Here is a 12912-nt window from a genome sequence, read left to right on the forward strand (position 1 = left end):
TAGTACTATAAACTGCAAAGTTTAGTTGAATTATTTATTTATTCAATTAATTACTATTATTATCTGTGGGGTTGTTTACAAGAAGTTAATTTGTCTTGCCTTGAAATTTATATATGGCAGGTGGATATAAACGAGGCATATACCTTCAAGGAGCATCCGTGAATACATTAATGTGTCTGGAAAACAATAATATTTATTGATATCACGATTCCCCATCCCTACAATAATCAAAGCTCTGATAAGTTTCTGATATACACATTCATATCAGTGCAGAAGAAATCAAGAGTCAAAATCCTCACAGAGAAACGTCAATGGAGGAGCAAAACGAAGCCAAGAACCTCCTCCAGATTAGCACCACCAAGAAGGGTGGTCTCATAACCATGCCCTTTATCATAGGTAACATTTTAATCTTTTCATCAAGTTTTAAGTCATGATAATGATTATGATGATGATAACAGTTACTTATAATAATCTTTTTGTGGCGGTTTTATCAGCAAACGAGGCATTAGAGAAAGTGGCAAATGTTGGTCTGCATGTGAACATGATCATTTACCTGATGCAAGAGTATCACTATGATACTGCAGGTGCTGCTGTAATAATGAGCCTTTGGAATGCCGTCTCTCATTTCATGACCATCTTTGGTGCTTTCCTTTCTGATTCATACCTTGGACGATTTCGAGTTATTTCATTCGCCATCATCTTCCAGCTACTTGTAAGTTTGGGCGTATATGACAAAATTAATCATTTGGTTCATATAATTTTGATTAAGTTAAAATCAAAAGCCGGCTCATGTTGTAGGCGGGGGTGCTTTCCCTACCTTACCCATTCATGGTATTAGAGGTTAGCACGAGAGAGAGAGAGAATCATGAAGGAAGAAGGAAACGAGGGTGAGATGGTGAGAGAGGATAAAAAAAACAAAAACAAAAACAAAAAGGAGTAATAAGATTTTCAATATTATTGGGGTATGTGATTGAGATCTCAATTTTATCTTTTAATTTTATAAAATATTTTTTAAAATTTTTTAATCCTAATACCAGTAATCTCAAATCATGAATTTTTTTAATGTCAATTATTGCTATTTTAAAAATTTCATTTAAAAGTTTAATATTGGCATTTTTTTTCAATGAAACTAGATAAAAATGAAAAGACAATTTATAAAATTAAGAGATTAAAATAAAACATTGTGTAAAGTTAAAGATTAAAAGTTTACTTTTAGCTATTTGTTATATAATTTTTAGTATTATAGAATATTGAATTGTCATATATTTAAATATTATGTAAATAGTATCCTAGATTTTGAATTCTTGAAATGTATAAAACAATTCTCTCAACTTCTAAATTCTGATCCCCTGAAATCTCACCATTAAGTTGGAGAAAATGACTATTATTTTTATAGATGTGGGGCCCAATTACACATTAGGACACTCGTTTTGACCATTAAAAATAATAGGAGTTTTTTTCAACTTAACAATGGGTTTTCAAGCATTTGAAATTTAGAAGTCAATAGGATTTTTTGCACATTTCATGAGTTCAAGGTTCAGGATGATATTCGTATAATAAATTAGAATCTACAATGCTCATTAACCCTATTTTCAATAAAAAAATTATTTATGGAATATGTAAAAACATGTATTGAAAATATAAATTTTTATATATTTTTTATAATTTTTCTTGAAACTAAATCATACTCCCTCCTTCTTTATATATAAGAGGTTTCTAAAATTTTTGTTTGTATGTAAATATAAGAGAGGTCAGCATATTTTTTAATAAATGAATAATTATACCTTTATTAAATTGGAAAAAGAAAAAAAATGATAAGTACTCTCATTAATTTACTTTCAAAAAAAAATTTATTTTTTATTTATAACAATTATGGGTAAAAATGAAATATTGCTATGCTTTTAAATAGAAAATCAACTTTTATTAGTTTGCATGATTTGATTAAAAATATATTATGCATAAGGAAGGAGGGAGTATATGGCATTCAACTTTTTATATTTTTAAAGGTTTTTAGTTTTTTAACATTATATGTATTTCTACAAAACTTATCATCTTATATTTTTACTCTATAAATTATTTGTTTTAATAAATACTAAACAAATTTAAGTAATTATATATAATAATTAATTGTTAAACAATTGGCCCCCCACACTTTTAAGTTAGGGTTTGCCCCTAGTTAAAAAGACAAAAGGATAAAAATACCCACAAAGTAGTCAACCACAGGCACCCAATATCCTAAAATGACGAAAAGGATAAAAATACTCATAACGTTACATAAATGGGTATAAAAGTAACCAGATCATTAACTTTAACTTAACATTGTCAACTTTAACCTTTAAATACTGATTGTGCATGTCACATGTCAATCTTTGTTGACGTGGACTAAAAAGGAGGCAAAAATACCCACGAAGTTGTTAGCTAGGAGCAAAAATACCCATAACGTTATCAGAATTAATGCAAAAGTGACTAATACATCTAATCCCTTAAATGTTGACTGTTTAGTTGACACTTAAGCAGAAGTTGATTATATTTTTTTGCTGATATAGATAAAAAAATATTCCAAGATGAATTTTTACGGATGTTAATCAATCATTGTAAGAGTACTTATAATATTACTTTAGTAGGTGCAACAAAGACCAATCCATCAAAATCAATGCCATATGGTTTTTTTCCATCATCATGTATCTCGCCCCCTTCCTTTCTATCTCTCGACTCATTTTTCTTATTTGCAAAACATGAGATTTAACATAATGATATAGGTTGTTCAAAATCAAAGATTGAGACTGAGCACATCTAGCTTAAGAACATTGTCACAGCCTTAAGCAATTGCATTCATGATAGATTCAAAATTTTCAAACAATTTTCGCCACTGCTACCAAGAAACAAGCAATTTAATTTGATATTCAGTCAAAATGATATTTTCTCACATGATATTCATACAATAATCGATTAACTTTCAGAGAATTTCATCTCGAAATATTTTTTACCTACATCAGTAAAAAAAAAAAAAGTCAACTTTTACTTAGGTGTCAGCTAAACAATTAACATTTAAGAATTAGATGGATTAATCATTTTTGCACCAATTTTGATAACGTTATGAGTATTTTTGCTCCTGGCCTACAACTTCGTAGGTATTTTTCTCCCTTTTTTAGTCCATGTCAGCAAAGACTAACACGCGACATGTATAGTCAGCATTTAATTATAAAAGTTAATAGTGTTAGGTCAAAGTTAACGGTTAGGTTACTTTTGCACCTATCCATGTAACGTTATGGATATTTTTGCCCTTTTCGTCCCTTTAGAATATTGGATACCCGTGGCTGATTATTTTGTGAATATTTTTGTCCTTTTATCCTAATTAAAATTTAATTCTTAAATTTTTATTCAATATAACTCTTCATAATTTTTTAATGCGGTTGAAATTTATTGGTGAACTTTTACTCAACGTGATATGATCATTTTAGTTTTATTAGTTTTGTGTGTGCACGTGCGCGTGTGTGTCTGTGCCTCAGCATTCATCAGTCTTAATCCTTCCGGCTTTTCGGCAAGACATGATTCTCTAGCGTATCAGGCATGAGCCGTCTTGTTGCACTAGTACACACACACACGCAGGTTATTTATTAGTGGGGAGAAGTGAACAAATTAAAGAAACTGGCTTGACTTGTTACAATTCTTTTCTCCTTAAAAGTGAAACATGGAATATATTGGGATATGAATCGTGTGGCAGAGATTTTGCTTCAAATTTCTCTGACCAACTATATATATATATATATATATATATTTCTATGATCTTCTGTTACTTTTATTGCTAATTTTCAATTATTTAATATTTCTGAAAATTCATTTAGGGTGTGTTTGGATTAAAGAGAATTTAGATTTGGACCAAATCTCTCATTTAGATATATAAAAATTTATAAATTAAATTTATATTTTATTATAATTCTTTTGCAATTTCAAACTTCTTTTATAATCTAATCATTTAAAATAATTGTCACTTCAAGTTTCTCATTCTTTTCACGTTTTCATTGTTGATGTTTCTGAAACTCTCATAACCTTTCTCATCTCTCATTCTCATCTTTTGTTAATTGAAAAATAGAGGTTATCACTTCCAATTTTCCTTTTTCATTTTGAATCTCAACTTATTTCCCTTTTATTGTTGAAAATTTTTAAACTACCCAAACAAAAGATTTCAAATATTTGAATTTTAAATATGAAAATTAAAATGTGAGATTTTAAATCTAAAATTCAAATCCATATATCTAAACACTACCTAAATTTCTAAATCCCAATACAATGAGATTTCAAAAGCGTTGGAATGAATGAACATAGTTAATTACCATGGCTTTTGTTTTCCCTACAGGGATTAATTGTGCTGTGGCTCACTGCAATTATTCACAATGCAAGGCCACCAAAATGCAATTTCTATCTAGAAGCAGCTTGTGCATCTCCAAGTGCTGGGCAAGTTTTGTTTCTTGTTTCATCACTTGTTCTCATGACCGTTGGAGCTGGTGGAATCAGGCCTTGCTCTTTAGCCTTTGCTGCAGATCAAATCAGCAACCCAGAAAACCCAAGAAACAAGAGCATCATGAAGAGCTTCTTCAATTGGTACTATGTTTCTGTTGGGGTTTCTCTTGGCTTTTCAGTGACATTCATAGTCTACATACAGATCAAAACGGGGTGGATTAAGGGCTTTGGGATTACAGTGGGCCTCATGTTAATCTCCTGTGTCATGTTCTTCTTGGGCTCTCCCCTATATATCAAGCCCAAACCAAACAAGAACTTGTGCTTCGGCTTGGCCCAAGTTGCTGCAGCAGCCTGGAAAAACCGACACCTAACTCTCCCTCCCAAGGGTTTTGGAAATTGGTATTCCAAGGACGGTGCTAAACTTGTTGAACCTACAGACAAACTAAGGTACCAAGTTGTTTCATTCAATAACTATCATACCTTATGTCATAAGCCATGATATATATTACTCTAATCTAGGGTGCTTTCTAAAAGGATTTTTTTTTTTGGTCTTTAATATAAGATACTTAATGGAGGTATTAATTACATTTTTTTCAATATTACTCATATTTAAACTAATTACTTATGAGAGAAAATTAATGCAAATTTGAAAAATTTGCATTTAAAAAGAGGGTAAGATTGGAAGTTGATCACATTTTTTTAGACAAAATTGATTCTAGTGAAATAGTTAGAGGTGCTTTATAATAAGAATCGAAGAGAGTATCTCTTTGGTACATTACAGTTTCATTAAAAGTTGTCTAGATGTAGGGAAATTTGTAAATGACCATTTCACACTTATATCTACTTCAATATCTACTTCGAGACTTACTTAACCAATGCATAGTGAATCTTAATGTTCATAGGTTCTTGAACAAGGCGTGCATGATCAGGAACAAAGCAAGCGACTTGGACTCTAATGGTATGCCAATGAATCCATGGAGTTTATGTACAGTGAGGCAAGTAGAAGAGCTTAAAGCACTGATCAAAGTGATGCCTATTTGGTCAACTGGCTTCTTGGTTGCAGCCGGCCTGAACCAACTTGCATTTCTTGTGGCTCAAGCAACCACAATGGACAGACACCTTCTGTTCCACTTTGAAGTCCCAGCAACTAACTTTATTGTGTTTACAATACTCTCAATGACCATATGGATAGCCATCTACGACCGTGTTCTTGTACCTTTAATCTCAAAATCAAAATGCACCAGAATAAGAGGAGGATTCACATTGAAGCAAAGAATAGGAATTGGTATAGTACTAACAATTTTAGCCCATACAACAGGAGCAGAAGTTGAGAGAAGAAGAAGAAGCCTTGCCATTAGAGAAGGTTTAGTGAGAAATCCCAAAGGAATAGTGAGTATGTCTGCTTGGTGGCTAGTGCCTCAGTTTTGCCTGACTGGTTTAGCTGAGGCTTTCAATGCTATTGGACAGATAGAGTTCTATTACACTCAGTTTCCAAAGAGTATGTCTAGCATTGCTGTGGCATTTTTTGCTGTTGGCATGGGTGTTGGAAATGTATTGGCTGGTCTCATTGTGACAATTGTGAAGGAAGTAACACAGAGAGGAGGAACACAGAGCTGGCTTGCTCGGAATCCCAATAATGGTCACTATGATTACTTTTATTGGTTATTTGCCATTCTAAATGTCGTTAATCTGCTATACTTCTTTCTGTGTAGTTGGGCTTATGGGAGTACTCAAGACATAGAAATTTGGGATGAGGAAGATGACACAAAAGTAAAATCAACAGAAGATATTGATGCTACCTGAGGAACTGAGATTCAAGGAAACAGTTCTCATGTAGTTTTATCAAATAATTTTGTTTCTTGTGGTGCAATTCATACTAGTCTTTCTGCAGATGCAATTCAGTCTTACTAAAAGGCTTATGCCTGTCCAATATTCCTCGTAAATTCTCTGATATTATAATCCAATAGTCATTTTGTTATTGTCATTCAGTCTCACACTAAAATAGTTTAGAAATATAATATTTTTATTTAGCATATTGGCTAACTGGTGCTACACACCTTTGAAATGAATCCTTCACTTCAATCACCTCCCTTCTTGCAGCTTGATCACAAGTTTTCTTTCTTTCATTTTTGTAGATAACTCAGTCCATGTGTTGTTTCTTCCATTTGGCTTTCTTATTAGCTGATCTAAAAGCTATGGGTGAAAGTTATATGGTAGCTAGATCCTAGATATACTATTACACATACAGGTATCCTTCCAAAAAAAGCTCCAAAATTTTCATTGAAATAAAATAAAATCATATCCCCCATGTACTCAAATGACAAATAAAATACTTAAACATTTGAAACTAGAATAAAAGACACATTCAGAGTACTTTTTTTCTAACTTTAATCATATAGTGTCTGATCATAATAATCCCGTTATACTTCAATTTTTTGAAATACGTACTAAAAGTTGGCTTTTTTCCTACAGAGTGAAATTAGGTTGCTTTGTGAACAGATCTTCTTGCCAAGAAATCCTAATCCTCTGCGGTCATGAGGGTACTAAGAGGGGTTAATTAATGCAAATTTATTTGTTGATAACAGAGCTTATATAGAATTCATCACCAACAAAATATAATGCCACTCTATGTTGCTGTTTCTTCCTTATTCAATGGCGAAGCTTCTTTTTTTACATCCTTAGCATCACAAAATGCTATAAGTTCATCTTGTAGAAAAATAAATGAAAAGCCATAAGTTTCATTTTTGGATGAATTGAATTTTCCCTCTTCTCCAGAAAAAAAAAAAATGCTATAAGTTCATCTGATCATCTCCATATATTGCCATAGCTTTTCTGGCTTTAATTATTCACATAGGCAACAAGGAAAACAAATAACCATTATAAAAATTGTAATCAAATAGATCTTGCTTTTGCCTCTGCCTTATTGGCTCTTCATTAGTGATTTTCACTCTGGAGCAATTCTTCAAATGAATGACTGGCATGAAAATTGTCTAATATTTTTCTACTCTTAGAAATAATTTTAGTATGGTGAGAGCTGATAAGAAAACGGCCTACAATGCACTCAAGCTAAAAATTCGATAAATTATAATAAGTTTACGTTAAGCCTAGATTTAATCTAAACTCATCAATTTTGACTCTTCATTAATTGTTAAGTGATGGTTTCAACAAGGTCACTATGATTTTTCATTAATGAATAATCTAAAACTCACATTTGTAAAGTCAAATATATCTACAATATTAGTGTTGATATATATATATATATATAAATTTTGTAGGCTTAATGTTTTACACTCCCATAAATATGATCATATATATATATATAGATTGATACATCAATGAGATTCTGAAGTGTGTAAACACATAATTGTCCCAAAGTGGGATTCTGCAAGTCTTGTGCCGACTTAGCATCTGCATTTTTAGCCTTTAAGCAAAACAAACAAGATCAGTTGTAGATTTATCCTTTTGAATTGAAAGGAATGTATGTTCACAAACATCCAAATAAATAGTTAACCTATTCCCTTGTTTTTCTAATGTCAATACAAACATTATAGTCTAAAACTTTACATTGACTATGCGAAGTTTTTTTATTAGTTTAATTTTTTACGTGGGGTTGCATTCAATAAGTTTACTTGTCTTGTAATTACATGTTGACATCTTTTAGAGAGATATGGCATTATTGATTGTAGAACACATTACTCTTTGTTCACAATTCCCTATCACAAATAAAGCTCTAATTTATAAATATCTGAACTACATTCATATTACAGAAGAAATCAAGACACATATGGAGACTTCAATGGAGGAGGAACAAAACAAAGCCAACAAATACAGATTACCACCAAAAAGAGTGGCCTCATAACCATGCTTTTTAACATAGGTAACACTAATTGTTTAAGTTTTCTAGTGATGACGGTTGCTTAATTAAATTATAACTTGTAGTGACATGAGTTTTAACATTTACGATTTGGTGTTTCAGGAAATGAGACTTTTGAGAAAGTAGCAAATATAAGTTTGCGAGTAAACATGGTTGTTTATCTCATGTTAGAATATCATAATGAACCTGCAAATGCAGCCATAATAATGAACATGTGGAGCGCAGTCTCTTTTTTCCTGACCATTTTTGGTGCTTTTCTCTCCTATTCTTACCTCGGACGGTTCCGTGTTATTGCATGGTCTGTCATCTTCGAGCTAATCGTAAGCATATTTATATATGTTCTTGCAATACTAGTCTGGTACAACATCGTCTCTTGGTTCTAAGCTTCTAGCCTTACATAAAAAAGGCCTATTTTATGTGAAGCTTGAGTGGCCAAGGCCCATAAACTTAAGAGACTACCCTATTCCAATGGGTTTGCCTTCATTCTTTCCTCCACTTCATACCTCACATGGTTCTTTATGATCAAGAATGAGGTTTAAGTCACACCAAGTATGCTTGTTACTTATTGGCTGGGTAAAGGACTCATTTTAATTAGGGAAAATATAACTTTTGGTCCCTGAACTTGTTTTCAATTTTCAATTCAATTCCTAAACTTTTGACTTGAAACAATTCAGTCTTTGTACTTTTTAACTTAGAACAACTCAATCCTTATAATTTTTTAACTCAGTACAAATAAATTCCTATAATTTCTCAACTTAACAAACTACAAAGACTGTGTTGTGCTGAGTCAAAATTCAAAGACTAAATTGATAATTGAGAAAAAGTTTAAAGACTAAAAATTATATTATCCCTACTACTTAATATTCCTTTGAAAGTGAACCATGGTATATGAAAACTATGAGAATTCAAAGCATTCGAATGAACACATTTGATAGAGTTTTAGTTTTCCTTGCAGGGTTTGATTGTGCTATGGCTCACTGCAATTATTCATAATGAAATGCCACCACAATGCAATTTGCAAGTAGAAACTTTTGCAACTCCAAATGTTAGACAAATGATGTTTCTTGTTTCATCACTTCTTCTCATGGCCATTAGACAAGGCTACGTTAGGCCTTGTTATTTAGCCTTTTCTACAGATCAAATTGAAATGCCAGAAAACAATGGAAACGAGAGGATGATGAAAAGCTTCTTCAATTGGTACTATGTTTCTGTTGCAGTTTCATTTGGCCTTTTAGTGACAATCATAGTTTACATTCAAATCAAAACTGGGTGGATTGAGGGCTTTGGGATTACTGGGGGCCTCATGTTATTCTCCACTGTCATGTTCTTCTTGGGCTCTCACCTATATGTCAAGCCCAAAGCGGACAAGAGCTTATGCATTGGCTTGGCCTAAGTTGTTACAGTAGCCTGGAATAGGAGACACCTAGCTCTCCCTCCCAAGGGTTCTGAAAATTGATCTTTCAAGGATTGTGCAAAACTTGTCAAACCTACAGACAAACTAAGGTACCAAGTTGTCTGAGTCAACTACTAGCATACTTTGTGTCATAAGCCATGTTATATAGATCTTTCTGGCATATCACATCTGCTTAAATGTTGTCCAGACTAAGATAAACATGTAAATGACCATTTATATTTATATATCTACCTTTAGATCTTTTGTTTGAGATAGGTTACAAGACTTAGCCAACCCATGTAAATTGAATCTGAATGTCACTAGGTTCTTGAGCAACGAGTGCTTGATCAGGAAGAAAGCTAGCAACTTGGACTCTAATGGTGCGCCAATGGAGCCATGGAGTTTATGTACAGTGAGGCAAATTGAAGAGCTGAAAGCACTGATCAAAGTGTTGCCTATTTGGTCCACTGGCTTCTTGGTTTCTGCTGGTTTGAACCAACTTACATTTTTGTGGTTCAACCAGGCACAATGTACAGACATCTTCAACTTTGAAGTCCCAGAAACCAAGTTAGCTATATTTACAGTCTTGTCTTTGGCCATATGGATAGCAATCTATGACCGCATTCTAGTCCCTTTACTCTCAAAATCAAAATACCTGAGAATAAGAAGAGGATTAACCGTCATGCAAAGAATGGAAATTAGGATAGCATTAACATTTTTAGCCCATTATATTATAGCAGCAGCAGTTGAGAGAAGCAGAAGAAACCCTGCCATTGGAGAAGGGTTAGTAGGAAATCCTAAGGGGATAGTGATCATGTCTGCTTGGGGGCTAGTGCCTCAGTTATGCCTAACTAGTTTAGCTGAAGCTGTCAATGCTATTGGACAGACAGAGCTCTATTACGCTCGGTTTCCAAAAAGAATGTCTAGTATTGATATGGCTTTTTTTGTTGTGGGTTTTGGTGTGGGCAATCTCACGGTTGGCCTTATTGTGACCATTGTGAAGAATGTAACACAGAGAGGAGAAAGACAGAGTTGACTTTCCCGTCATCCCAACAATGGTTACTTTGATTTCTATTATGAGCTACTAGCCATTCCAAGTGGGGTTAATATGCTCTACTTCTTTGTGTGTAGGTGGGCTTATGGGAGTACTCAAGACTTATACACCTGGGATGATAAAGAACTAAGAGTCAACAAAACGGTTCTGATATTGCTTTATCAATTTTTTTTTCTTGTGGTGCAAGTCATGTTAGATTTTTTTTGGCTAATGTCATTGGAAAAGGCTAAAAAGTTATTTGTAATTGAGTACCTAATAAACTTAAAGAAAAGTTTTATTGAATTGCCATAAAACCAGTTATTTCATATGATAGTAAATGTTTGGCTTTAAAGGGACATTAGGAGCATAAAGTTAGAGTGACAGAGATGAGAATGTTGAGATAGATGTGCAGGCATACATAAAAAGATAAAATCTAAAATGAACATATATGAAAAAAAATAGGCACGGCATCTGTTGAGGGGGAAAATGATAGAAAATAATTTGAGATGATTTAGATATGTGCAAAGAAAGTTGTGGAAGGAACCAATGAGAATAGTGGAAAGAATAATCTTGAATCCTATAAAGGGAGGTAGAGGAAGACAAAAAAAAAAAAACACTCATGAAAGTTATCGAATGAGAAATATTCATAAAAGCTTGGTTGATGAAATAATATAATAGTGTCGTGCAATCCATATAGCTGACCCTATCTAATAGGATAAGGCTTCTTATTGTCGTTGTAATGTTATTTAGTCTCACCAAAGGGGTTGTGCCTAGCTTGCATTCCTTGTAAATTATCTGATATTATAATCTAATAAGTCCCTTTTATAGTCATTCAGTCTCACGTAATAATTATTTAGAAATATGGGATTTAATTAGAGCATATTGGTATACTGGTGCCATGTAACTTTGAAATGAGTCCTCCAATTCAATCACATAGTTCTTTCATTGTGCTTTCTTCTCAGCTGATATGTGATAGCTAGACACAAACACAGAGAAATTATACTTCTAAGTTTCACACACAACGAAAATTATCCTTCCAAAAATACTTATAAATTTTCATTGGATTGAAATAAAATCATACTCCTGTGTATAAAAAATGACAAAGAAAATTTGACATATTTAAAACCAGAATAAAAAGCACTCTAGAATCATTATTTTTCTCACATTAGGTTAAAAAAGAAAAATAAATTTATGCATCCTAAGTTGTACTATGAGGTAACATAAAGTTTATATAGTTTATATAGTAAAATTAACAATAACATCGTACTTCGTGGAAATAAAATAGGTTTTTGTCTAATTTTAGTCATAGCGTCTCACAGCAATCTAGCTACGATTTAAGTTTTTAAAATTAGGTAGCTGTGTAGACATAATCTACTTGGCAAGGAATCCTAATCATAATTATAATTAATCAAGCCCAAATTAAATCTAAACCCATATCATTTTTGTCTCTTCATTGATTGTCAAGTGGTGGCTTAATTAAACCACAAGAAATGCTTAAGCTTAATCCATATTTGTTTATCTGGGTTGAAACTGTTCGTTTTTTTTTTTTTGGCCATTTAGAAGATCTTCAAAGGTCACTATAATTTTATTCTGATGAACAATGAAGTGTCTATAGGTCCAACCAAGACAAAATGATTGTAATCAACCTGCATATGAGACTCTGGAAGAACTTTCACATATGTAAAAAGTTGAACCTAGAAATAAAAGAGGGGGGAAAAAAAGGGAAAGAAACAAAGAGAATCTAAGTTGAAACTTGACACTGCCATCTTGTATTTAAGAATACTAAATGAATTTTTCATGACATTGGGGGGACCAAATTAAATATGTTGTACATTTTGATGCACAAGAAAAGACCAATCATTTTTATATTATTACGCAAATCGTCATCTTTACCTTCACGCGCCGTTTTGCTGGACTAACCATCCACGTTTCCCAGAGCCACTTAAATAGCATCGTCTATTTAATTTCAAGAACAATATATATAGTATTCAATCAATTAACAATCTTAGTTCAAAACTTAATCCTGGCTTTAAGGCTCTAATATATATATATATATATATATGCAAATAAAATAACATGAGCATTATTGGCCTTTGAGCAAAGCAAACATCGAGAAAAGCTCTCATCTTGTTAGCTTTCTAAATGAATGTT

The 12912-nt window shown here is 32.6% G+C and overlaps 2 protein-coding genes across 2 annotated transcripts; both read left to right on the forward strand.

Moving 5' to 3' along the window:
• Positions 1-279: 279 nt before the first annotated feature.
• LOC129292348 (protein NRT1/ PTR FAMILY 1.1-like) lies at positions 280-6264 on the forward strand. Its single transcript, XM_054929918.1, has 4 exons — positions 280-396; positions 495-712; positions 4358-4908; positions 5364-6264. The coding sequence occupies exons 1-4, from the start codon at positions 312-314 to the stop codon at positions 6262-6264; spliced, it is 1755 nt and encodes a 584-aa protein (XP_054785893.1). The 5' UTR covers positions 280-311.
• Positions 6265-8484: 2220 nt separating this feature from the next.
• On the forward strand, positions 8485-9728 carry LOC129292350 (protein NRT1/ PTR FAMILY 1.1-like). Its single transcript, XM_054929919.1, has 2 exons — positions 8485-8655; positions 9291-9728. The coding sequence occupies exons 1-2, from the start codon at positions 8485-8487 to the stop codon at positions 9726-9728; spliced, it is 609 nt and encodes a 202-aa protein (XP_054785894.1).
• Positions 9729-12912: the final 3184 nt, after the last annotated feature.

Source organism: Prosopis cineraria, unplaced genomic scaffold (genome assembly GCF_029017545.1).
Source record: "Prosopis cineraria cultivar Desert tree isolate PC_DT_omini unplaced genomic scaffold, ASM2901754v1 PC14, whole genome shotgun sequence".
In the NCBI taxonomy this organism is placed as follows: domain Eukaryota; kingdom Viridiplantae; phylum Streptophyta; class Magnoliopsida; order Fabales; family Fabaceae; genus Prosopis; species Prosopis cineraria.

What these genes read in the sequence shown, in the direction of transcription:
- LOC129292348 (XM_054929918.1), top strand. Translation starts at nt 312, where the DNA reads ATGGAGGAGCAAAACGAAGCCAAGAACCTCCTCCAGATTAGCACCACC. An exon ending in AACCATGCCCTTTATCATAG is followed by an intron (nt 397 to 494) that starts GTAACATTTTAA and finishes CGGTTTTATCAG; the next exon opens with CAAACGAGGCATTAGAGAAA. An exon ending in CCATCATCTTCCAGCTACTT is followed by an intron (nt 713 to 4,357) that starts GTAAGTTTGGGC and finishes TTTTCCCTACAG; the next exon opens with GGATTAATTGTGCTGTGGCT.
- LOC129292350 (XM_054929919.1), top strand. Translation starts at nt 8,485, where the DNA reads ATGGTTGTTTATCTCATGTTAGAATATCATAATGAACCTGCAAATGCA. An exon ending in CTGTCATCTTCGAGCTAATC is followed by an intron (nt 8,656 to 9,290) that starts GTAAGCATATTT and finishes TTTTCCTTGCAG; the next exon opens with GGTTTGATTGTGCTATGGCT.